Consider the following 27,930-nt stretch of genomic DNA (forward strand, 5'->3'; position numbering starts at 1 on the left):
TTCAGAAACAGGTGATCAAGGTTAGTGGCTAATGCAATATTAATTTGATATAAAACAGGGTTCCCACGATCATGGAAAAGCTGCAAATAACAGGCATTAAATATGTATTAAATCATCTGCATAATATAAAAAAAAACTGATCAATTCAGTGGTCAAACTGTTTTGGAACCCTGTTTTAAATCATACATTATAATATAAATCAATGTAGTTTTGTTCATACAAGAAAAAAATAGACTATTGTAGTCCAGAGGAAAATAATGTACAGAGCACGCCACAAAAATGTACTGATTGCATATTTGTAATGGAAGCCAATTTATTAGACAGCCTATACATGAAGTATACTTTAGTTTGTGCTTCAACACTCGCAAACATAGAATCCCAGTAAGACCAACGGGTTTAGGACGGACTACGTTCTTATTTATTGAGATTCTCAGAAAAAATGAATTGAATAGAAATCAATCCAGTCGACACAGCTATACAACAGCAAACCCAAATGAAGGTAATCATTTAAAAGAAGAGCGGGAACCATAGAAGCGTTCGCATCACAAAAAAACACGGTAGTGCAATATACAACCTTTCTCCCAGAACAGAGGAAACTGAAACCGAAACATTAAAAAGGGGTGTTGCGTTTCCTTGCAAAGCCATTCACCAGTGGAAGATATAACAGTGCACCAGAAAGAAACGATTAGACGGACAAATGAAAGATAGATATTACCTATTTTTCCCAGTTTATCACTACAGCTACAGCTAATACGTCACAAACACAGTGGCTTCACATTGGCAAAGGAAAGTTTTACTACATCACAGTCAGAAATTTTCACCAGTCAACAGTGAGACGAAAAAACAGTACCATATGGCATACAACAACACGCTACTCAGTGCATGTCCCAGGTTAAACATAGTTTACTAACCAATGATGAGACTTAATCGGACGAGATACAATACTGAAATACAACTGGCCCTTTTTTTGAATTCCTTAAACATCTGCAAGCAACGGCCTTCTTCACACTAAACCATGAGGTCTCTGTTGAAGGAGACGTGAAAAGAAAAGGAGATGGAGAGTAAATGCTCCCGGAGGGTGACATGTACAGTGTCTCTTTCACTTTTACAGCTTGAGGCTTTGATCTGTTACGCCTCCTTCCTCGTCATCACTGGAGTCCCAGAAGATGCTCATTGTTTCATTTTTTCAAATCTTAACGTGTATTTCATATACTTTTTAACTTTATTCCAGCATTTTAAAACATGTCAAAAGGGCCACATAGTAGCGTCCATGGCATGCACACCTAAAATGAAACAACAATTAAACCCAAGCATCTAAACCGGGCGGCAGTTAAGCCTTCAGTGTAGGAAGTGATATGCATCAATTTGCCTCATTGGTCTATTTGCATACAAGCCAGTCCCACCCCCAACTACTTTTTTTTTTTTTTTTTTAAGAAAGAAAAGAAAAAACACCAAAGTTAAATAAGGAACAATCGCATGTACACATTATAGCAGGTTCCATAACATACAATATTACATTTGGTACTTTCAGGTTTTGAAATGGCAAAACAAAAACTCAGTTTGACAGTCTATTCGTTTGCATCCATTGTAAAACAGAAGAATACTTACAATGATTCTTTTATTTCAACTTTATATATATTTAAATATATATAAATTTATAGAATATTCTTTTTGACTTGTCACCAATCTCCTGTTCAGTTATTTTTTTATTTTCTTTTGTCTCAAGCAAGATGCATACACGATTTATATAGGAGCGAGTGCGATTTACAGGGCGACGGATGAAGGGAGGGAGAGGGTAACTGGGAGCGATGGGGTTTGGGGGAAGGAAGTTGTGATTTTAGCTTGTCTGCTCCTCATCGGGTTTGTTCATGGCCTTGAGGGCGTCCAGAAGCTGGGTGGGGCCGGTGATATGGGTCGAACCTGCGTAGATGAGCACCGAGGAGACAAACAAAGAGAAAACTCATTACATTTATACATATGCTGAGATTAACTATAAAATGTGTTTTCAGCCATGTATCTATCTTTATATATATATATATATATATATATATATTACCGTTCAAAAGTCAAAAAGGGTCAGGAAGATTTTTTTTTTTTTTTTTTTATTAAACAAGGACAAATTAAATTGATCTAAAGTGAGAGTAAAAACATTTATAATGTGAATTTTTTAATTGTCTTTTCAAATTTACATTCAAGAATACTTAAAAAGTATGTGTATATACCATTGTGTCAACAAATATATTAAGTTGCACAACCTTGTCCAACTGTTATAATAAATTAGAAATGTTTCTTGCACATGCAAATCAGAATATTACAATGATTTCAGGTTAAAATAGAAACCCATTCATTCAATATTTCACAATATTACAGGTTTTACTTTAGTTTTAAGCAATAAATCTGGCCCTGGTGAGTTTAAGATACTTTCAAAAACATGAAAAAATCTTACCCAACCCTTAAAAAAACATAATATTGATTTATCAAGATTTTGTTTTGAATCTAAAAATGTTAAAATTGCAAAATAAGGAAATATTTAAATTTGATTAGATATTAAGCTGAAGACACAATTCTAACACATCACAAATACTGGACATTCAAACTATCCAAAAGCATTTGTGCCACAGGGTCATCTCAAAAACAACAAAAACAAACATGGGTATGCACTGAAATAATTTAGATTTTTGGTGCTCTGTGGAACAAATGTCTATCCTAATATATCTTTAGCAAAGCTGCATGTTCCCACTACTTCAGTGATTAAAAACACTTGATAATGAATGTCATGTTCGCTTAAACCAGTGGTGGTTGCCTACAGAAAGAGGCAAATGAATCTAACATTGCTGAAGGAGTAGAACTGAATGTGTAGTTGCTTTGAACATGCAACTAAATTGCCTTGTGACTGCATCTGATATAATCTTCTGGGCCAAGTAAATGCAAACACGCAGTTTTGCTAATCGCTAATCAGATTCACAATGTGATTTGTAGCTTTTCATCTAGATGAGCGGGTCTAAACTAAAGATCCATGAAAACAAACCATATTATTGATCAATAATGGCTGGAACAGTCAAGAAGTGTTTCATGTTGCAGTATGGGTTAGGACTGGCATACTGCATATGGTGTGATCATTTACGAACACGAAAAACCAACAGAAAAAGGGGAAAACAAAAGGGATATAGCTTTAGCAGCCTGACACTTGAGTGATGGATACTTGATAGGGTTAAGCAATGATCATTCTTGAACAATGGTTTAGTCAGTAAAGGTGTTTGAAAAGACACTTTGTATTACAGGACCTCATTTGTGTGCATTTGTTGGCTTATAAATGTTATCTATTCTTTGTAATACTTGGGAGAAGCTCGTAACTGGGTTAAAGGAAAATTCTGGGTTCAATACAAATTAATCACTATCAACAGTATTTACGATTACTACAGAAAACAATCTGACTCGTCCATTTGTTTGTCAAAACCTTGACATAATTGTGGTGCAGTGCTCTTACAATGGAAGTCTATGGGGCAAGGTATTCCAAAGGGGTTTACATAGACAAAGGTAAAAGGTATACATAGAATGTTTAAGTCTTATGGCTGTACTTTCAGAACTGTGCATACTGTATTTGATGATTATTACAGTGTAATGCCCTATAGACTTCCATTTCAAGAGCATTACTGTGAATGCAAGTTTAGCAAGTTCTCCCAAATGAGTTAAAATGATTTCCTGTGGTAACTGAGAGCATGTCATTAACTTGTATTTAACCCAGAACATTCTTTTAAGAGCAAAGACAACTAATAGTATGTTTTAAATGAATTAAATAAATAATTCATAACATTTAATGTAACCACAAGCATGCACAGGAATTACAGTGTTGTAATATAAAGTGTAGCTAAGTTTGTTCAAAACATCCTCTATTTCTAAGTACCAGTCATGAACCACAAATTGCATTGATTGATTACCATGAGTTGTTTTAATAGTATAGTAAGTTAAATTTAATGCAAAAAAAAACAGCACCTGAGGCATAACATGAAGGTTTCTGAAAAATGACATAGCCAGGGCCCAAACTAGTTAGTTTCAAAATGTTAGTGTTTGGGGAAAGCGTTAGTGCTAAAGCATATCTGAAGAACACAGCCACATTTTCAAGTGTTGGCATCTGCAGAAGAATTATACAGAAGGAAAAGTGCCAGTCGCTATCTGGCGGAAGTCATTTTAACATATATTCTTTGCAGACGGCCACTTGGTCATGTAGACGTGATGTGAGGTAGTTTGAGGAACTAGATTAAAAACAAAAACAAATTATCCTGCAATTGGCATCAATTACCTCTCCAGAGGGGGAAAAACAACGTTAATATGAGTGATTGTCTTAGATTGTTATTCAGAAATAATCGGAATATGGTGAGTCTTAAGGGTAGATTAAATCTGCGGGAAAATGAAGCTTTAACAAATTATTTATATTTGGGAGGGCAAATGGAGAAAGCCCTTTTTAGTCAGGTGAGGAGACATCATTGAATTAAAAGGCGCATATTGAGGAGAATGCAGTTTAATCCACCCAACTGAGAGGATGCGGTTCTACAGGGATGGGGTCAGGACTCCTAATGCATCTGTCACTCAAAAAAAGGCTCCACCCACTGCAGTTCTGAATGAGGCATTCAGCAGTTCAATATTGGCTGGTCCCAGTAGAAGGCGGAGCCTGAGTGAGACTTGCAGATTGGAGGCAGGAGCCGGACACCCATCCCTGAGGCGTGGTGGCGTAGTAAAACGGTGGAGTGTGGTAACAGGAGCAAGAAAAGAAAGCCCTTGTGCTGTGGGGGTTCAGAAAGGGTTTCTTTGTTCGGCTGCCTTTACTTTGTCAGAGTGTGTTTTCTCTCTCCCACCCTTCCCTCTTTCTCTCTCTCACTCGTCTGAGGGGACAGGGTCCTCAAAGGACACCCTAGTGGATTCTCGGAAGTCAGGGTGCCGCAGGTCCATTAGAAATTTGGTTGGGGTGAGTGTGTGAGTAGAACCTGCGGAGGAACAAAGGTGGCTTCACGCTCAGAATGAATCTCACACCGCACCTCACGTTCTTTCACCACCGTTAATCTTTTTTGGGGCAAAATAGGGTTAAATACCATTCCCAGCATTTGTAGATCTTGATTTTTCAGAAATATCATCCTATACAAAAAGAAAAAACCCTGACAAAAAATATTTTTGGAAGCTCGGGGTGGATGTATCAGTGATGGAAGACTCAAGAAATCTTAGGCCACCTTCAATCAACTAAAAATATTAATTCCAATTGTCCCATGGAGGTCCTTCAGATGCACTGTCCATCTCTAATAGACCTCATGCTTGGACAAAAATTGGTAAGTTGCCCAATAGCCATTTGGATAAATTGGTAAGTTGCCCAATTAGAAATTCAGCGTTAATGTAAAAATCTTCAATGTTCAAATTTCTTCTGGAAAACAACAGACTGATACCTTACTTTAAAATTCACTTCTAAAGGGCAGTTCGCACTGACAGTATGTTGCAGTTACCAAAAGTCAATAATTTTAATGAGAACTCATAATAGTTTACCCAATAAAGAAAATATACTCACCCTCAGGCCATTTAAGATATTTAAATATTTATAATTGCTTGCTCACCAGTGGATCCTTTGCAGTGAATGGGTGCCGTCAGAATGAGGGTCCAAACAGCTGATAAAAGCATCAAAATCTTCAAGACATTTTGAAAACGTCTTAATAATGGATTTGTTTCTTACAAACATGCGGCTTTTCACTTCATAAGACATTGATTGACTAGAGTGGTGTTGATGGTGATGTTTTTATCAGCTGATTGTACTCTAATTCTGATGGCACCAATTCACTGCAAGGATCCATTGGAGAGCAAATGATGTAATGCCATATTTGATGAAGAAACACTCTTGGACGGCCTGAGGATAAGTACATTTTTGGGTGAACCATTTCTTTAGATTATCATGATTTCTTTTGATTATTTTATGAGCAGTGTGAACACCTACTCTTTTTGGCTGCCATAGGCCTAAAAAGTCAGTTCAAAAGACAATTCTAAACACAAGTGCACAAACCTTATCACACGCACACAAGACACACAAAAAGAAGAACTTACGAACATAGACTTATGAACACATCAGAGGCTCACGACTGCAATTTAAAAGCAGTTAAAACATGACATGTACAAGACAAGAGCACAGGAAAAATATAGATTTGCCAGTCTGATTACACATATTATATGACAAAAACACATGTATAGATAAATATAAACCTATCAATCAAGCTTTAAAGGGTGGTTGCTTAATTTACAGTGACTTTTAGCAGTACCCTGTGCAGACTCACCAACGATGGCCTCCCATTTGCTATTAGCCTGTGTGACCTCATAGGCACAGCGCATCTCGCTAAAGGACGCGCCCCCAATAATGAAGACCATGATGCGAGGCCCCGTACGGTACTCTCCAGGGGTTTTGTTCTTGTGCCAGTGGCCATATCGAGCACTGCCATGGAAAGAACATATGAATGCATGTCAACTTCAACGTACAGTTTCTTTTTCAAACCGAAAGAAGATATTTGTTACAGACTTCACTGTTTTACTCATTACGAAGACTATGAAGACCAGACACCACAGGTAGAAACATTTAACTCAGGTCGCCATTGACTTCCATAGTATGGAAAAAAATACTTATTACTGTAGCTACTAACATCATCTTTTGTGTTCGACAGAAGAAATTCATACGGGTTTGGAACAACTTGAGGGTGAGTAAATGATGGCAGAATTTTCATTTTTGTAAGAACTTTCCCTTTAAGGAACGACAGAGTTATTTGCAAGCACAATGAGAGAGTAAATTGGCGTAAACACTGGTGATCTCGAGTCTAATTAATAGCTATGCAATGGGACCCATCAGATCCCAGTTCTCCTTCTGTGAGAGTCAGGGTTGTCCTGCTTTGTCTCTGCTACTGTTTACAAGAGCTGTGCTCGTTTGTTCGTCCTGAACGCAGAACAGTGCAGTGGGATCATTATTGCTGACCCTGAGGAAATATCCCAGTTTCCACTGCTTCTGAAAACGACTTGGTGTTCACCCCCACCTCACGTCGCGCCACCCACCAATCGAGATATTGATCTCAATGTTCTCCCCACCCCTCAGTGCACAAATGATTATTGATCCAAGCTGCTTCTATCTTTTGAACTGTGCAATACAAACATGCATGTATTGGGGTTTTAGTGTGTGTGTTTTTATTTTATTTTAACACACACACTGTTCAAATTTTCTTGGATTTAAAATGAATGATAAAAATAATTAAAAAGTAATATTTTACTGTAGGGTCCCATTAGTTAGTCCATTAACTAACAATGAGCAATACATTTGTTACAGAATTTATTCATCTTTGCTAAGGTTAGTTAAGAAAAAATACAACTTTCAGTTATTTCAATTATTTATAAATAAATGTTGAAATTAACATTCAACTAAGATTAATAAATGCTTCAGAATTATTTCTATTGCTAGTTATCTAATTGTGTTAACTCATGTTGAACCTTACTGTACGACAGTAAAATTAAGATATAACTACTTTTGGCAGATTAACACATTTTCAAATGGAATTATCTATAAACATCATAAACAATGTATACATCATATAAGATAATACCAGAAACATTAGATATGTATATATTGTATTTTTATTATACTTTTTTATAATATATTTCTAATAAGCATAAAGTGCCAAATATAATACATTTGTATTTTATTGAGGTACTTGTCATTCAAAAATTAACTTTAAGTTTTTTACTTATTTTATGGAACAATGTCAAAGAACCCAGAAAGAAACAAAGCACCTGAAAATAATTTCTTGCTAATTTTATTCCTAATTTGATCAATTGTTCTGCAGTTTATTAAATTCGTCTTCCTGTCGTTCCATTTGAACTTCCTGTAGTAGTGGTCAACTCAAATTCCAAATTATTTGAAGCGAGCCTAAAAATCCAAATCGAGTGAGTGTGTGTACCTGACTGCAGAGGTGCTGAAGGAAGAGGACGAGCGTGTTGAGATGTACGGATAATGTTTGGTGTCCAGCTTCTCATCGATAGCATCCTGCAACAAGATTCACTAACCTTAAGACACAATCTACACACAGTTACTGTCAAACTTTATAAATCAGGACTGACCTCCATGATGTCCTTGATGAGTGGGGTCCAGCGAGAAAGCTGGTAGGTCTGCTCGCTCACACGCTCCTTACGATCAAGCTTCTTGCCTCTGCGGAGAGTAGACTGCAGCATACAGAAACAAAAAATGGCAGGTCAGAGAAACTCCTCGAACCGCCACAGAAACACAGGATGCAAATCAGACAGCGTACATCCGTGATGATTGGGACACCCAGATGAGCCATGTTGGTGATGATCTCACTGTCCTCAGGAGGGATCTGGGCATGTTGAATCAGCTTGTTAAGGTTCTCCTCCGTGATCCCTGTTTTGCAACACACGACACACATGTTATAAAATGGCTGATCTGGGCACTGAGAAACAAAGTGAGGTAGAAAATGGCTGCAAAAGGCTCTAACCATTCTTAAGGAAAATGTAGAGCAGGATGATGCGGATCTTGTCGTAGGTGCTGACGTTGGTGTCCAGCAAGATTGGCACGATGGCCCTCATGGGGTCTTTAATCTTCTCACCCTCTGCGTCTGTTCCCATAGCGAGATCCTGTCGGGTTACAGAGCGCACCTCATAAATTATGCTTGGCACACTGGAAGCATTAAAACTAAAATGATATGCCCTTTATTAGCATAGTAAGATTCATTCAATCAGTGGTGGATCCTGGTAAAGATGATATAGACGAGTTCTTGGCGCACAGCTTTTAGACACGCACTCCATACTCGTTCGCTCAGTTACATTGCACCCGTTCGCCGCTCTGCTCACCCCCTCATTGGAAATAAATCGTGACCAGGTGGGTAACTTCTCCGAGCAGCTCGTGTGTTATACTTCCCTCCCCACCACCTATTACTTTGGTTGCTTTCAGCCTACACCATAGAAATAGAATGAACAGCCATGAAAAATGTCTTTTTTATCTTCTAGAAGCCAAAAATGGAGGAGGGGTGGATGATTACAGCACTTTTTAGTCCTATTACAGTCAAAATAATGAATCAAATAACAACATGAAATCAGGATCTTTATTCCAACAATGAACAATATTATGTTTGTTATAGATAGATAGATAGATAGATAGATAGATAGATAGATAGATAGATAGATAGATAGATAGATAGATAGATAGATAGATAGATAGATAGATAGCATGAGTGGTACATGAGCAGAATGCAATATTAAGTGGAGCATCACACTGCACAGGAACGAGGAGAGTGAAACCTGCGCACCAAACACTTCTAAAATATATATATAAGAATTTTAAAGGGCAAATACTTTTTTAGCACTAGTTTCCAATAGAATAAATATTGTATTGTACTTAAAACTGCAATCAACCTCATATTATAAATAATAATATCACATTTCGTGAATGTTGAAATCATTGTGTGAAACATAATTCATGAAACTGGAATACGCAATGGTTTTTCAGTAATGTCTGTGGTGAAATTGTACCTGTTCTACACGGCATAGCTTGTCTACGGTTCCCTGGTAGTGCTTCATGCAGTCCTCGGCCAGCTGCAGATGGGTCGAGTACTAGAGGGGCAGAGATTTTAAGGGTCGGTGAGGTAAATATTGGAACTGCAATTCCCATGAGGTTTTGTTTGGTCTTCTTTGGCTGATTGCACGTGTGTTTTGAGCTCTCTTACCTTGCTGAGCTCTTTCTGGTACTGCGGCATCTTCTTCAGCATTTGAGACAGGTCCCTCATAGTGGTCTGGAAGAAACACAGGACTTTCTCAGAAAGGAGAGCAAAACTGATGTCAGACGCTGCCTCCAGACATGTCTCAGATCCAGTAGGCCAAATTAGGGACACAGATATGACGCAATATAAAAGCTGTTATTTTGTGAGACTATACACTATTGCATATAGTATAGTACATAACAGCAGAAATGTGTGTGTTGGCTTGTGCTGTGTCAGTAAGTCAATCGATACTAATTCTGTTGTAGCATCAGAGTGCTTTCACACGAGTCAGCCATCACATCTGCCAGCGCAATCTCATCTGCCAGGCTATCCTCCTTCACCCACGCTACAGTATTCTCTCTATTCTACTCCTCATTTATTCTCTCCTCCAAGCCCTTCTCCCTCAGCCGGACTCCAGCGTACCTTCTCCCCAGTATTCATCCGTTTACTAGCAGAAAACTCCTTCAGGGAGCGCGTCACCTCCCTGTGAGCAAGGGAAATGAGAAAGGAGGGAGAGAACACGGATGTCACCATTTACAGACGGAGAATATAACAGGAAAACCAGATCTAAAAATTATAGTTCAGCTTCAGTTGCTGGTCCACATAGACTTCCATGGTATGAAAAAAAATACACTATGCAAGTCAATGGGAACCAGCAATTGAAGGTAAACTATCCCTTTAAGTACAAAAAATGTAAGGTTTTACTCACTGTGAGACCTCAGCAATATGTTTGTGCCGTAGTGCTACCCAGAGGTCATCGTCTTCATGCAGTAGCACTTCCTTCTCGCGGGAGTCTCCCATCCCACTGGTATCATACCTACCAGAGTCAAATCAAACAAATGATTATTCTATTCTTTTCTATTCTATTCTATTACTGTCCTTGGTCAATTAATGAAAGTATTTGTTAATGATCCCTTTGTAATAATTCATATTTTGCATGGCAGCACATTTTCTGTTTTTAAATGTGTTTTTAATTGTTATTTAATATTTTATTATATGATCATATATTTATGAAAGAATGTGTAATACTATAATTGGTTAACTTAGTAAAAATTTTTAAAATAAATGTTTATTTATATACATTTTAAATAGTTTACATATGTGAACCTGGAGCACAAAATCAGTCTTAAGTCTCTGGGATATATTTTTAGCAATAGCCAAAAAAACATTGTAAGGGTCAAAATTTTTATTTTATGCCAAAAATCATTAGGACATTAGGTAAAGATTATGGTCCATGAAGATATTTTGTAAATTTCCTACTGTAAATATATCAAAACTTAATTTTTGATTAGTGATATGCATTGCTAAGAACTTCATTTGGACAACTTTATAGGCAATTTTCTCAATATTTTAATTTTTTGCACCCTCAGATTCTAGATTTTCAAATAGTTGTATCTCGGCCAATTTATTGTCAACTTATTTATTTAGCTTTCATATGATGTATAAATCTCAAGTTCGAATAACTGACCCTCATAATGTCAAATGTAAAAAAACGTATTTTTGTATTTTTATATTATATATATATATATACATATATATATATATATATATATATATATATATATATATATATATATATATATATATATATATATATATATATATATATATATATATATATATATATATATATATATATATATATATACAATTTTGTATTGTAAATATTATTTTAAAATAAGTTTAAACCATCCTTGGTCAATTTCTTGTTCAAACAAAAGTATTTGTTAATAATGATCCCTTTGAAATAATGCATATGTATAATTCTGTTTTTAAATATTTTAAATATAATATGTATTTTAATTATCATTTTGTGATATTATACTAAATTTATATAATAATAAAATAAGCTCACTTTTAGTAAATATTATTTAAAAATAAATGTTTATTAATATACATTTGAATTATTTTACATAAATGCATTATAATTATTATTTTAGATTGTATTATGAAATATTTGACATATTAGTGTATGTATTATAATTATGATTTTCTATTGTTTTATACTATATTATATAATATTAATGTTATATAATATCACATATAAATATAAACATTTAATACAATAAATATTATTTTAAAAATAAGTTTAAATATATTTATTTATTTCACTCACTTGTAGACATCATTCTCGATGGGCAGCAGGTCATAGGCCATAGCCTGGAAGGTGAGCTCGTGCAGGACAGGAGAGACTGGGTCGAAACCTCGGTCCAGAATAATGAGCTGAGAGCGAGCCTTGTCTGGACCCTGCAGAAAGATAAAAAATCTACTATTGCTTCACGATGAGCACAAGCCATTCTGATTAACATGAATAGAATTCAAGGATCTGTCCACAATAAGACCAGGATAGTGAAGATTGAAAACTGGTTTCATGCTTGATTTCTTTGACAGCCCTGATATTCTGAAGTCATAATTTCTGTTTTATGGGTTTAACAAAATCCGAATCTATCCAAGATCCCGCTGGAAGCTGCTTATGTTCCCTTTGCTCGTATACCCCTTCTTCTAGCATATTCACATGTACATGTATGAACTCCTCTCTCTCTCTCTCTCTCTCTCTCTCTCTCGCTGCAGTGCAGTAACTGAGATGTGCCACTCACCTCCCCCATTGTGGGATCATCTGCCTTGTAGGCATCCAGTTTGTCCTGAAGCAGCTGAGCCAGAGTGGCGTTATCTTTATACTCCCTGTACATAGAAAATCAGAGTATTAGAGCAGAGAGACAGAACGTGAGACAGCTCTGTTGATCCTGACGAGCAGCCACTTCCTGCAATCTGATCCAGAGATGACTGGGCATCTGTCTTCTACACTAGTTCCTGCTGCAAGTGTGTGTACAATGGATAAACATGATTGCATAATGTGAAACGGTATCATCAGAAACAGATCAGTTATAAAGATTATTAAAAGGCTATTTGGTTCTCAGTAATTAAGAGACTCTCCGTGCCTTACCCTCGGTATCGGACGGCAGGGTATTCCTTCAGTGTGGCACACAGTGTGGCCAGCTGGTCTGCCAACCGTTCCATCACAGGGTTCTTCAGCTGTGTCTTATGAGGGCTGTAGAAACTCTGGAAGGCATCGGGGTTGTCCAAGGAGAACACCTGAAAACACATTCATACTCGTTACTGATAGAGCAGTAATGTGGACAGGCAAAGTGATCAACTGGCATTTTGTACCTTTTTGCTTCGTTTTTAAGTTGCCATTTTGGCATAGAAAAATACAGGTGAAGCTTAATTTTACTTCCGCAAGTTGCCTATGCAACATTTTTCCTTTTAATTTAGTTTAACTTGATATACTAAAATATCTAAAACTGGAATCATATTATATAAACAACAATTATATAAACTAGGGTTGGGCCGATAGATGATGACATCATCCATCACAATGTTGAGCCAGCTGGTTAATTCTAGAAATTAATCTTATTCTTATTCTTGTATGCATGTCACATGCAAAAGACCTGTGACAGAAATGTTTTCCTGTTTCCAAACTAGTCTGAGGGATGAGCTTTGAGTTAGCAAGTTGTTTCCAGCCTTTGCTTTCATTCCTTTCCTTCCTGCCTTTCGTGTTTCCTGTGGCCGAATCTCTGTCAGGCAGTCAGATCTTCACATCCACCCCTCCCCACCCCCTAACAGCACACACAGAGTCACATGACCACTCTTCTGTTCAGCAGATGGGTTCCCCTTGATGCTTGTTCCCTCTCATAACCTCCTCTGATTGGCCAATGCTGCGTGATGCTGAATGAAGCGAGCCTGCGAAGCGTTGATTTACAGCATCATCACGCCAGGCGAAATGCACTGCTCCTCTGACTCCACTGAATTAATCATAGCAGACAGCCTGAGCAGCAAGGCATTGTGGGCCTGATGCATCCCCCCAGCCTTAGAGCAGTTCTGGAACACTCTATTTCTGCATTCACTGATTTGTTTCTGCGTAGTTCTCTATACGGATAGTCATTATTCCTGTATTTTTTTCTCTTGTCCTCTCCCCTCCTGAAATGCCTCACCTGGGACTCATAGGGCAGGAAGGCGATGTTGATCTCAGTTAGGGTTTTAATGGTCTTGGAGGCACGGCTCTTCACCACATCATTAAACAGGGGGTCTGGGCAAGCTAAAAAAAACACACATGGGTAGTTGACATAAGATTTTGAGCAGTGACAGCAGTTTATTAAAGTTCTGGCATAATATACATCACTTAGATTATTTTATATAGATATAAATATCTGAAATTAAATGTAAAAAAATATCCAAAGTCAGCGGCAACATTTCTGCACTAAAATTTCCAATAAAATCCAGAAGCAATATTTATTGTATATTTACACTTTTATATTTATTTATTTTTTATTCTCATGGATGCAGTTTTAATTTTTTTATAGTCTTTAAGTGTATTGTTATTAAGTTCATTTATTGTTTTCTTATTTTATATATTTCCCACTTAAGATTTTATTTTATTTCCTTTTTATTTATTTTTGTAACCAAGGCTTACTGTATCAGCACCTTAAATTTTTATTAACTACAAAATAATTCAGGTAGAAAAATTATATTATTATATTATATCTAATGTCACATAGCATTGTGTTTTTGTAAAATTCAGTAAAACCATTGCCTTGCTGATTGCTTATGTAGTAGTCTAGTTTTTAGTGAGGTCCCATTAATACTGAGCACTTGAAGTACAGTGGAGTACCCTCAGATACTCACAGTCAGTGAAGAACACATGAGCCCCTTTGTATTTCGCTGAATGGGGATCTTTGAAGTCATTGATGAGAGTCTGCACAGACTGGTAAGAGAAATACAACCAGCTTCAGATAAGACTGTGTCTGTGTTTTGTGTTGTTATAGTAACAAAAATGGCCAGAAGAAATGGCAAGAGTTTCAGTGTGTCAGTGAATGACATATGTTTAGTGTGTAAAGTGTGAAGGTTCCGCCTCCACGCTTCCAGGGTTTTATTTTAGCGTCTTTAGCAGCTACTAAAATCAGTGTGTTTGAGTACCTTCTCAGTTGGGGTGATCAGGTAAATGGCCTCCAATGAAGGCAGAGGCTCTCTTCGTTTATTAATGTCTTCAACAACTGCAGAGATAAAAGTAGAAGCAGAAATAGCAAGTTAGTCACAGAAGCAGCTTCTCTGATACAGGGTTATATTCATTAACCTTTAGGTTAATTGAAATAAAATGAAAAACTTGAACTTGAAATGCTGCCTTGGCTGCTAACTGGAATTAATTAGCTTTGAAACACTATTTATAAAAATAAAAATAAAAAATTACAACTTAAATAAAACTAAATTAAACTTAAATCGTAATATGTATATATATATATATATATATATATATATATATATATATATATATATATATAAAGCACAATACATTTTTTTTACGAAAACTGGTCACATATGCTGGTTAAATGCTAAATGGTTTAAATTGAGATTATATATGGTTTATTCTTGTTGTGTCCCATGAGCCATAGGCTTGTTGTTGGCAGCAAAGGTGAACTTTTTACTTCATTTGTGGTCAAAAACTGTGGTTTGACTTACTAGTGATGCCCTCTGTCATGATATCAGTCATTTTGCAGCAAGAGGAAAGCATCCTCATGCTGAGCTGGTCCACAATCAAAGCCTACAGAGAAAAACAGAGAGCAGGATTAATGAGAGAGTCTCGAAAACACACATTTATGCAACAGAAAGGTCTGTTGCTTATGCTTATGCAGGCAGTGTGAAAACTGTTATTTATTAATATGGTCACCGAAATAGATATGCATGTGTCATGATACAGGCAGAACAGGATGTTATTAATCACAATGATTTCCTGTCTGCGGCTCGGGGACTCAATGAAATATTAAAACTGTGGTGCGGTGACATAAGGATAGAGCGGTTGCTATGGTGATGGGGTTATTGAGTTTGTCTTGCCTTCCATTCTCCCTTCTTCTTCACCTTCTTGATGACATCATTCATAATCTCTGCAGGAAGAAGAGAAAAGTTTTTAAACTTCTGATATTAGTGGTTCGTACATATTATTCACTAGTCATATCCATGTTTAAATCACAAATACATGCTGTCATTCCAGTTTAAAATAACTTTTTTCTTTTTTAAAGTGTATTTTATTCCTGTGATGGGAAAGCTTAATGTTCAGCAGTCATTACTGCAGTGCACAGTGTCAGAAACTGATACATGATTCTTTGTTCAATAGAATGGCATTTATTTGAAATGAACACATTATAAATATTGTTTCTGTCATTTTTGATCAACTTAATCATCCTTGCTTAAAACAGTTGTACTGTATGTATTTTAGATTTAGTGTAAATAGCTGATGCCATAATTTATTTGTTCTTTGTTTAGAATGGCTCTAGATTCATCATAGGACGTACAATCATTATAACACAACATATGTGCCTTACACAACAAAACACTGCATTACATTTGACCGGAACCAGTTTGTGTGTTGGTTTGTAAATGATGTTAATGGCTACTGAAGTGTAGGAGGCAGATAAATGTCTTACAATATCAAAAATATTAAGGTATTTGTTATGACACCATGTATATCTCTCTCTATCCCTCTCTTTATCATCTCACACACCTGCTCTATTGCCATACAAAGCCTCTAGCATTGTGTTTGTGTGTGTGTGTGTGTGTGTGTGTGTGTGTGTGTGTGCTGTCCCCTTGTCACACCTGAGCCTGACTGCCAGCTGGTCCTTTACTTATTATCTCTTTATATTTTGCCTTCTATATCTCTCTCGCTTTACTGCAGCGGAGCTTTTTTGGTAACAGTTTCAAAATTAATAGACACACCTCTCAATAAACAGACACTCTGACTGCTGTAAAAGAATCATATTCATGGAATCCAGTTCATCTGGTCATGCAGGTAATTTTAACACTCAGATCAGAAATGTAACTCCAGGTGGACGAGGTTGGTTCTTATGAAACATTACCCACCCGATCACAGAAATAAAGTCACATCAGGGAGATATGAAGTCACAATTACAAAAAAAAGGCAAAAATTGTATGTAAAGAGATGTAAAAGTCAAATTCTCAGATGTAATGTCATGATTGTGGGATCCCAAATATGAGGTGGAGGAAAGGACAATGGTGAGATATAGTCAGAAATATGTGAAAATGTTGATTGTGAGATATAAGTGACTACTAGGAGAAAAAAAGAAGTTGTGATATACATTATAAAGTCACAAATACAAAAAAAAATTAAATTTGAGATATACAGTTAGATTGCCAGAAACAATTATGAAATACTAGAAAAGAAAACATCACTTGTGACATTGATTATGAAATATAATGTGACAATTATGAGAAAAAGCAGCAATTGTGAGATATAAAGTCGCAATTACAAGAAAAAATCCAATTGGTGAAATATAGTGTCAGATTGTGAGATATAAATCACAATTATGAGGGTGAATAATGACAGTTGTGAAATAAAATCAGATTACAAGGTTTAAAAAAAAAGGCTTATTTACGAGAAAAAAAAGTTTCAATTGTGATTTAGGCACACTATGAGATAAAATACTAAGAAAATACTAAGAAAAAAAACATAAGGAGTGGTATATAAAATGTTATGTAAAATTATACATACAGATATTGTGAGATATAAAGTCATAATTTTGACAACAATTATGTGGAAAAGTGTTGATTGTGACGTAAAATGACAATTATGAGATATTGTCATATCGTTATAAGATATAAAGCCACAATTACAAGAAAAAAAGACCAATTGTAAGATATAAAGTCACAATTATAAGGATAAATAATCCAATTGTCAGATATAAAAGTGCCAATTATGAGGAAAAAACAGGCAATTGTGAAAAATGAAGTCACAATTATTATTAAAATGCACTTTTTTTAATTTCTTTTTTTATTAGTCCTCGTGTTTGTTTGCTTTTTTTTTTCTCATGATCCTATCCTAATGAAGTGTTATGGTGATACTCCACATAAAAATGAAAACCAAAATGCTCTGTATTAACCGAAAGGGAACTTATTCAGTGTGCACTATTCCCTGTAAAGTGCAGTTGTCACAGATTGGTAAACTGGGGCGCTATCAGATGTGAGACAGAGACATTGTTAGCCATGGCAGCAAATTGAATTTTATTTTTTTTTTTATCTTCAGAATCTCCCTCTGTTCAGATGCCATGCTTGTGCTGCTTGCAGACAGTATTAAATGAACATAGCTGGTCGTTGAGAACCGAATCTATGTAGAATCTCTATCTGTAACTGTTTCTGTTCTGTGGCTGATCTCTCTTACTCACTCTGATGTAAGTAATCCCATCATGCGGGGATTGGGCGGAGGTGACCATTTTTGTGTGTTGGGGCCAATATTAGCATGATTGCATTGCTAGCCATCTGGTTGAAGTGTCAGAATAAAGGCGCTCAGGGTGATTTTGTGGTTTTGACATTTGTGCTGGCGCAGTGATAGAGAGTTAAGCTCCTCTGTGGATAAAAACACTGAATCCTGGCCGAATCCAGATGGATTATGGGTGTTTAAACACAAAGCAGGTTCTAGTGAACGTGAAGGGATTAGCAGGCAGTTTAGCTAACAGGAGATTTAGCATAGATTCCAATAGCAATTTATGTGAATGAGGGCCAAAGCTAATCAAACTGTGAGCACAGCGATCTGATAAAGCGTGCCAATGGAAACGTGTTTGTCAAATGTCTGTTCTTCGAATACGTAAAGTATGACTTTGCTTAAAAAGCCTCAGATACAAGCAAAAAGTGTGGGATGTTTATTTTTGTATCCAGCAGAATTCAGAGTAGTTTATGTAATTCAAATCCCCAGAAAAGCTTCATTAATGTCTCATTTTAACTTTTTTGTAGTTATCACACAAAGAATATGCTTTATGCTATGAAAATCAGGTCAAGAATACCTATGATAATATATCTATATATTATGCTATATATATATATATATATATATATATATACAATATATATATTATACATTATATATATATGTATATGTATATATATATATATATATATATATATATATATATATATATATATATATATATATATATATATATATTATACATTATATATATATGTATATATATATATATATATATATATATACATATATATATATATATATATATATATATATATATATATATATAATGCTAGTGTTTGACCAGAATGCGTTTGTTGATAGCCAAAGCCAATATCCAGCTTGAATCGAAACTGACAGCATCATAATTTAATGTAAAATAACATGTTACACAATATTTATTTACTAAAAATAATAATTTAACTAAACAAAAACTAAATCCAAATAAAACTTTGAACATTAATTGAAATAAATATAAAATAACAAAATATAGCTATTACATGAAAAACTTTAACTGTAATAAAATACATTTAAATTGAAATGACTAAAGCTAAAACTAAAATAAAATGAAGTTAATTAGATTATTAGTTAAACAAACAAAAGAAAATGGCAAAAGTGCAAAACTAAACCTAAACTGAAAAAAAAAAATCTCATTCAAAATTCTGTATGATATATAAAATACCAATTACTAAATCTTATATATTATATTATATAAATAAGAAAATGACAAAAGTAAAAATAAAATCAAATTAAATAAAAACTGAAAATTGTCATTTTCATTTAAAATATTACAAAATACTATGTTGTATATAAAATATCAAGTACTAAAACTCATATAGTATACAAATAATACTAAATGACACTGTCATCGGCAAGGCTGTCAAAAGATTTTAAAAAAGGACACTAGGAGATTATGCACAGTATGTTTAATTTGCATTTGATTTACTTTGATTCATAAATAAAAAAACATTTAAACAATGATTTACATAGGCTATCTTTTTTTCTTATGCATTATTTACTTGCTTTCCAATACTCTCCACTGAATGAGTTTAATAAATATCTATGCTTTAAGTGTTTTTGTGTTCTTCTAGGACTACTTCTACTGAAAATAACACCAAGGGCACACACTTTCAGAGCCATACTCTGGGTCATGTCGTTCTCAGCTGTCTCCAGAGGACACTTCATCCAGTCATGTGACATCAGCACAACACCCACTGGCCTGAGTTCACTTCTGCCCATGTTCAGCCTCCAGGACTGAGGTAAAAACCATTTTACTGTACAAATGGGGGTTACTGATGCGAATGAAGAGGAAAAATACAGGGAAGGACAAAATGAATGTCAAACGGCCTCATCTAAGGCTCCTGCAATATGCTCAATCCTAATCAGTATGCATTTAAAACACCATCAGCCTGCATGCATGCATTTTCTACATTCTTTTTCAGAGACTTCTCAATGTATTGATTTCCTAGCTTCCTCGCTGATGTGTAACCTTTTCAAGAGATGAATTCCTGCAGTGCAGTAGAAATAAATTGGATTAAATCATACTGTACACACAGACTGCAGGCCAGGTCTCAGTTAATGAACTCCATTTATTTCTTTTCCTCCTCATATTGGGCAATAAAATGTACCGCAGTCTATCAGCTATTTGTCACTGTAGGCTGGATCGGCTGAATGCTGATATTATCAGAAAAGTGCTGATCATGTGTTTGGGTTTAACTGATTTTGTAAAGTGACACAAATCAAAAGAATTAGAATTCAGTCAAACAGTAAATTCCATTTATGTGCAGTAAATTAAAGGTCCAAATAGGGTCAATAGGTTTCCACAATCCACATATGATAATGTATACACTGCAGTTACATTGCATTTACAGTTACATAGGTATAGTTTAGCCAAAAATTAAAATATCTAATCACCCACAGGCCATCCAAGATGTAGATTTGTTTTTGTTTTCTTCATCAGAAAAGATTTAAAGAAATTTAGCATCACATCACTAGGTCACAAATTGATCCTCTGCAGTGAATGGGTGCCGTCAGCATGAGAGTCCAAACAGCTGAAAAAAACATTATAATAATCCACACAACTCCATTCATCATTTAACTTTTTGTTGTAAACATGTATGTTTATTTGTTTAAATAAATACATTTGTGCATACACTCTTAAAATAAAGGTGCTTAAAAGATTCTTCACAGCAATTTTTGGTTCCACAAAGAACAATTGGTTTTTAAAGAACCATCTCTTTCTTACCTTTTTTAATCTGAAGAAGCTTCTTTCGCCACAAAGAACCTTTTGTGAAACAGAAATATTTTTTAGATATTAATGGTCCTTTATGGAACCATTTAGATAAAAAAAAAAAGTTATTCTATGGCATTGTGAAGCACCTTTATTTTTAAGAGTGTATTTCTCTGCTGATTCAGACAACTTTTTTACTGGAGAATGCAATAAGGATAAAGGATTTTTAAGTTAAAAACATCTCGATGAATTTGTTTCTTACAAACATGCAGCTTCTGGAGACATGTGGATTACTTGCGGAATCTCGTGATGTATTTATCAGCTGTTTAGACTCTCATTCTGATGGCACCCATTCACTGCAGAAGACCCATTGGTGAACAAGTTATGTAAGCCTAATTTCATAACAACATGATTTACAGCATTCTAAACTGAACTGTGAATGTGCAATAAGCATGTTAGCCAACAGAATACTTGGGTTTACAATAGCATCATTCATTTATGTATGTGGTACCACACTGTTTCTGTCTCATGCTCTTTCACTTAAACACTGAACCTCTCTCCTGAGTACACCAAATGGAGTCTCATCTCACTCCAGCTCTTCACTCTTCATACTTAACCTTAATGAAGATGTCTTAATTAAGCACAAGCTGAAGTTTGTGATAAAAGTAGATGATTGGTTAAACGAAGCCATATCTTGCACCTTTAATCAAAGATTGCTTTAGCAAGGAAGGTTGTTTTTCTATGATACAATCACTGTTTTACTCCTGGTTATGTCTTAGGCAATTCACAATATACTCTTGACGACTTGTTAAAGTGCTTTAGTGAATGCATTCTATCATTAAAGCTACAGTCGATAACTTTTGATGATCTAGCGGTTAATAAACAGAACTGCTTGTGTCTTGCGGAAGAACATTGTAGCTGGATCTACTTCTCTCTGTTTATGTCTATGAAGAATCACAAAGGTACTGGGTTACTCCGCCGCGGTACCCCGAAGCAATCTAAAATAGTCACAATATAAACACTTATTATAGGTGCACCCTAGTGATTCAGGACAGGCTAAAAACACGGTTTAGAAAATGGATTCATGGTGTACTCGCTTATTATATATATTTTGTAAATTTTGAACAGAAAAAAAGTTACGGACCGCAGCTCTGATTGGTTGATTTCTTACCAGTAGCGGAGTATTTCTGCAAATGGCAATAGGAGCACTGGGAGGAGCCAGAGGAGCTTGATTTTTTTTTTTTTTTTTTTAAATGCAATCTATAAACATTTATGAATGATGGAATTTGTATAAAATTAGTTAGGGATGTACAGTATATCAGAACCATATTGATTATCAGTTGATATTAGATATTTGTTGGTTATTTGTATTGGTTGATATTAAGTATTTAATTTTACATTGAATTGTACTGGTTATTTGTTCAAAATGACAGTTCCTCTACTTAAAAAAAAAACTAAATCACCCTTACAGGCCATTTCAGAGCAAATACAAAATGAGATAAATATCGCTGTCAAAATGCAATATCACCCAGCTGTACTTCTTGTCAATGCAAAGAAAATAAAAAACCTATAGATGCTCATCACCGCAGATTTAACCCTCCATATTCCCAGGCTCCCCCAGGGCACTCTCATTTCATGACCCACTTTTATGCTCAGTCTCTCTGGATTCTTTCGACCATTTACCTTAAAGAGACAGTCTGTGGTTTTCCATATCCTTGTGAATCTGCTTTGATTTTCTGGTATGAAAACTAAACCTAGAAACTATTCAAGTTTTATGTTTTCTATTTATGTTGCATCAGTGACCTTGATGATTTTCGCTTATTTTTCAACCAAGGTTTACTATTAATATCTGCTGCGTAGGATTGCAAACAGAAACTGAATCATTTATGTCTTAAAGGAGTTTTTATATTAATATAGAGGTATTGTCTGAGCATCTCATCCATACTGCAGTGCGGTCTACACGCATAGTGTCAGATAATGCCCCAGAGAAGGTGACTATCCAATGTTGTCCTTGTATAACAGACAGAAGATGCTCTGCTAAACCCCAACCAACGTCACAGAGTCCAAGGACAGAGCACACACACACACACACACACATTGACTCAGATGCTGTCCTGCTGGTATAGAATTTCAGCATGCTGAGTCACTACGCAGCACACCCGCTCAATGAAAGCACAGAAGAGCTTTCTGAGCAAGGAAAAGAGATGCTGAAAGGACTTCATGCCAGGCATAATATTATAATTCAGGCAGATTCAGATATGCCAATAACTATAATTGTAAATGAAACTATCATTCATGTTGGGCCAGTAATTTGTTTAATTTATTTAGTATTTCTGTAGTGGGTGATCTTGAATATTTAATTGTGCACGCTCATTTCTCCGATATGTTATCTAAAAATGTACTTAAAGTCATTTAACAACACCAATACAGTTCATATTTAATATTTAAAAATTAAATATATGTTTTATACATATTGTATACTATATAATATATTATATATAATACAATAGTTTTTATTCTTAACGATTAATAAAAATTATGGTTGATCTAGATATGACAAAAATTATAACTATAAATATAAATATTTTTCATTATGACAAATAAAAGATATAAGGCCAGTATAAAAATTCAATACTTTTGTCTAAACAAATTAAAAATTAATTTTAGACAAGAAAGAATTTTGAGATTGGATAAAGATATTTAAAATTATATTGCATAAATTTATGTAGTTGTTAGTTACTATTGGTATACATTTTATTTATTTTTTATTTATTTTTATACTCATTTTATAGATTGTTAAGAAATAACTTTTTAGATTATATGATTTTTAGATGGTAATATAAATGTAAATGAACATGCACGTGGATACCCATAATCAACCGACACCAATAAATGCAAAAAATCACTAATATCAACTAATAATGAACATGGTACAAATATAATGTGCATCCGTAAGTCATTTGATAAAACAGTATATATTCACATATATATTCAGAAATATATATTATATATAATCTCAAAAACCTACACTGCTTTTTGTTCGGAAATTTGAACATGTTACAGTTTCAAACTGGAAATGTTTTCATTTCAAATTTCCATACCTCATAGATATCTGCATGTTTTGTATTTTACAGTATGTTTACTGTAGTAGTCCATTTTAGTTCTCTGTTTGTCTCAATGGGACAACATCTTTTATCCTGAGGTCTGATTTATCTTCCCCAGAGCTTTCCACTCAGGGCTCATTTTCATATGAAAGCCATAAACGGATTTCAACGGGAGGAATTCTGGATAATGTATTCCAGGAGACTCAGCGGAAAGCTTGAACTAAACATTATCTTTATTCTTTACCATTAACAGAAATATAAAAAGCACCCTAAACCAGATCACCCCATTCGTAACCACCAGGGAGAAATTATATAAAACTGCATAAAATCTACAGAAATCTATAATTAATTTCAATTTTTGGTACACTGTGCATCCGCCTGCAGAAACTGGAGATGATACACTGGTCTGTGCACAAACCTAATGCAACACCCAGATATCAGGCCGAGTGCAATCATGGATAATGACAGGCTAGTGGTGCATTTCAGACATGGAGACAGTAGACATGCCGGTTTACAGTAGACTATTAGACAGCGAGTTTATTTACAGCATCTTTAACACAGATCAAAGCTTGCCAGTTGGTCTTTGGGATTAAAAATATTAGCCGTTGTCAGCAAACATCTAAATTATCTAGAATACTACAGAAGCTTATTTCTTTTCATGTAAATTATCCTTCACTCTGGTTGGTTTGTTGCTAATAGTGCTTAATAATGCAAGCAATGGATTTTTATACTTTTCTAAGAGATAAGATGCATTTATTCCATGATGGATGATAAAAAGGTTAGATGGTTTGCTAGTCAAAGTTGGTCTTGAATTCTTGAAAATTGCTCAACCTTGAGCTGTTTTAAGCTGTTCTCATAATATGTAAGATCTTGTTTGTATTGCTGCTCCCTTTTTAATTTCACTCTGCCCTTCATTTAAGACCTCATTCTTTTTCCATCCACACTAGAATTAAAGGTGCTGTATGTAAGTTTGGACTGCAATACCTAGTTCAACCACTCTGTGTCAATCCTACATACAGCACCTTTAATCATCGTTAACTTCTATTTTTATATTGGTGTGTGTCTGGTTGATGTGTTCTTTATACACGGTGTGAAGATATGGTTTGCTTGTGTTTTGGATAGGGATGCAATGATTACATTTTTGCTTCAAAATTTCAAAAACACACCATCGAATTTAGGAAAACTATTAACAATGTCCATTGTCACAAACGCTTCTTAATACATACCAGGTTACATACGCTGGCATGAAAGGAATGGAGTTCTCTTTGAGCTTTTAAGGAGTTATAAATGCCTTCCGTTCAAGTGAAGCATGCATCACACGCTTACAGTTTGCCGCAAGGCACACTGACTGTCCTCTCTTCACTTGCCATACACAAGTATGCACACTGTGATCTAGGACTCTCATGTCAGTTCATCTTGTTGTTATGTTAAAACACTGTCATCTGAAGGAATCTAATATACCCCTCATAAAGGCTTTGTGTTTGTGGATATAAATCTCAGATTCCCACTAAGTGGTCTTTGTGATATTAATGGGTATACAAGAAATCTAGAGTGTATATTGTGTAAACAAAAACTATTATTTTGGATGCGATTAATCGTTTGACAGCATTAATATCATAAGTTTCCCTGAATGCTGAACATGTCATTTGGCTAAATCTGGTAAGTAGGGCATTAATATAAAGTCACTTCATGAAAATGGATCAACAAACAGGCAGGTTAACAAAAGAACTGGTTCATTCAGAGCTAGATTCATGCAGATAAAAGACCCTTTAAACAAATACTGTGAGTAATTCACACAGATGCTGTCCATGTGTACTCCTGCTGTCCCCTTACATTACATCCTACAGCGCATATACAGCTACCTGTCAATATTGCATATTTTAAAGGTAAAAACCAATCAAAACAGACAATGAGAATATAAGCAAGGATGTAAGTGCATTTGGTCAGTCTTCCACTCATGGCTTTGCTCTCTATCTGACCCTGTGTCTATCTTTATTGTGTACTGGATCTCATGTCCCTGGAGAAGACAGTGAAACCAACACACACACCCACGGCACACCGAACCACAGGAAAATCAATCCATCATCCCGTGTGTGAGGAAGACCGAATCCTGCGCAGGTGTTCGGAGCGTTTATGGCTTTTAATGATCAGGTTACAGTCAATATTTATTATGTGCGTGAGCCTTTAATTTGGACTAGACAATGCAACTGCATTTTTACTATTATGTCATATTTTCTGTGCTTTTAGTTAGAAGTTAGCATAAGGTGTTTCAGCAACAGGAATCGATATATTACAAACAAAACAAACTCAGAATGTTTAATGCGTTAGTGGTGAATGATGTGAGCATAATAATGAGTCGATGAAAAATACTGATGATGAAAAGGATAAATGTTTTTAGAAATATTTAAAATTAAAATGTCCTCAGTTATTTTAGACAGTATTTTATTTAATTTTATTTAATTTTTATTACATTTTTAAAACAAAATTGCTTCACTCGTCATTGATTATATAAAAAAAAAACATCATCAAATGTAATTTTATAATAATTATAAAATAAAATATGCCAAACTAATTTTACCAGCATTATTTCCCCTCACCCATACATTTTTTTTTTTATGAATTGCATTTTATAAACTGTATTTATATAACGGGATTTTTGAATGGGACTAAACATTACTCCTATTCTGAAGACAATATTTGTGTTAGGCCTAAATTTAAAGTACACAATTTATTCAAATGTATTAGGCTACAAATAACATACTTTAAATGCGTCTTTCAAATGAATGAATTACGTAGTAAACAGGCGTTTGAACATGGCAGATTTCATATTTTCATTGTAATTTATTTACTGTTTATTTATTTATTCAAATTTGTCAATGTAACGATTGTGATCTCATTTTACAAGAAAATAGCCTAAGCTACTTGCCGTTTAGTATCTCCACATCCTGCTGCATAAGCAAAATATTTCTCTAAAACGAAAGCACCTACAACCTCCATCAATCTGTCTGAACTAAACGCCATTCTGTTCCTGAACGCTCTCTCAGCTAGTATGCACTACACATGACAGATACAGATACACCTCTGAGGGATGCGCATTTGCTCTCATTTTCCCTTATTCAACCAAACATGAACCACTCCGCCATTTAACGATCCATCTGGAGATGCGAGGCAGCTGCATTCATGTTAAAAGCACGGGCACTTCCTGGGCAGATCAGTTCACAGCTGGAGCTTTACGCAATGGAATATAATGCACTGGTGATCAATCACAGGAGCGAGGCTTTGCCAAAACGCATACATTGAGCTCATCTCTAGAACTAGAAGATAGACTTATGCAAACATCCCCTCAATTCTATCATTATAACGCATATAAACAACAAACCGAGCAAAATAAAACAAAAACGCAGAGGTCTTTCGACAGAGCCCTGCATAATTCCTGAAACGTCCTTGCAGAATAAGGGCGTTCCTGTGTGATAGACCATCTTTACACTGGTACATCAAGGTTTTTTGTTGCTTGGTGCTGGTTCTCGTGACATAAATTAATACATTTTAAACAACATACAATGATAAATAAAACCTATTCATGTCGTGATGCACAATGCGCATCCGCAACATCCCGAGAGTAATGTCCTCCCCATTCAGCACAATGGGAGGGAAACAACCAGCCGCATCCAGGGGGAACCTAACGCTGATTTACACCAGTGACACATGCAACGGGAAGGCATCATAAAATAGCAGGCACATATGGTTGAATATTAAACCTCAGTAGCCGAGTTTTAACATTATGGTCTTACTTTCGCCAACGACCGCCTTTAATCCAATTGGTGCCATGATGCTCCTGAGTGTGTTCGCCCGTGTGCTGTATCTTCTCCTCCCTCTCCTCCTCTTGCTGTCTCTGGCAGACCGGAGCGGAGCGGTCCTGCGCACTCACAGCAGCTGACTGCGGAGATTCGTCACTGCGTAACCGCCCCTCCCTCACATGCGCTCGTGCTCCCGAGCGCCGTTATATGCTGCGCG

General features: G+C 35.4%; 1 protein-coding gene across 2 annotated transcripts; it reads right to left on the reverse strand.

Moving 5' to 3' along the window:
* Window positions 1-295: 295 nt before the first annotated feature.
* stxbp1a (syntaxin binding protein 1a) lies at window positions 296-27,861 on the reverse strand. Of its 2 annotated transcripts, XM_026196474.1 has the most exons (20): window positions 27,708-27,861; window positions 15,663-15,712; window positions 15,291-15,372; window positions 14,751-14,827; window positions 14,460-14,538; window positions 13,769-13,872; window positions 12,721-12,869; window positions 12,374-12,458; window positions 11,893-12,023; window positions 10,486-10,593; window positions 10,200-10,260; window positions 9,744-9,809; window positions 9,550-9,630; window positions 8,517-8,655; window positions 8,313-8,422; window positions 8,125-8,226; window positions 7,965-8,050; window positions 6,306-6,460; window positions 4,825-4,982; window positions 296-1,920 (listed from the first exon to the last, which is right to left on the reverse strand). In XM_026196474.1, the coding sequence occupies exons 1-19, from the start codon at window positions 27,742-27,744 to the stop codon at window positions 4,873-4,875; spliced, it is 1,812 nt and encodes a 603-aa protein (XP_026052259.1). In that variant the 5' UTR covers window positions 27,745-27,861; the 3' UTR covers window positions 296-1,920; window positions 4,825-4,872. The 2 variants fall into 2 exon arrangements, with proteins under 2 accessions (XP_026052259.1, XP_026052260.1); XM_026196475.1 differs by lacking the exon at window positions 4,825-4,982 and having other exon boundaries at window positions 27,708-27,860.
* Between the last annotated feature and the right edge of the window lie 69 nt (window positions 27,862-27,930).

This window comes from Carassius auratus, chromosome 21 (assembly GCF_003368295.1).
Source record: "Carassius auratus strain Wakin chromosome 21, ASM336829v1, whole genome shotgun sequence".
Taxonomy (NCBI): Eukaryota; Metazoa; Chordata; class Actinopteri; order Cypriniformes; family Cyprinidae; genus Carassius; species Carassius auratus.

Coding starts and splice junctions, on each gene's coding strand:
- stxbp1a (XM_026196474.1), bottom strand. CDS start 27,744: ATGGCACCAATTGGATTAAAGGCGGTCGTTGGCGAAA. Junction 12,870..13,768: donor TCCTGCCCTATGAGTCCCAG/GTGAGGCATTTC, acceptor ATGTGTTTTCAG/GTGTTCTCCTTGGACAACCC. Junction 8,051..8,124: donor TCATCAAGGACATCATGGAG/GTCAGTCCTGAT, acceptor ATCTTGTTGCAG/GATGCTATCGATGAGAAGCT.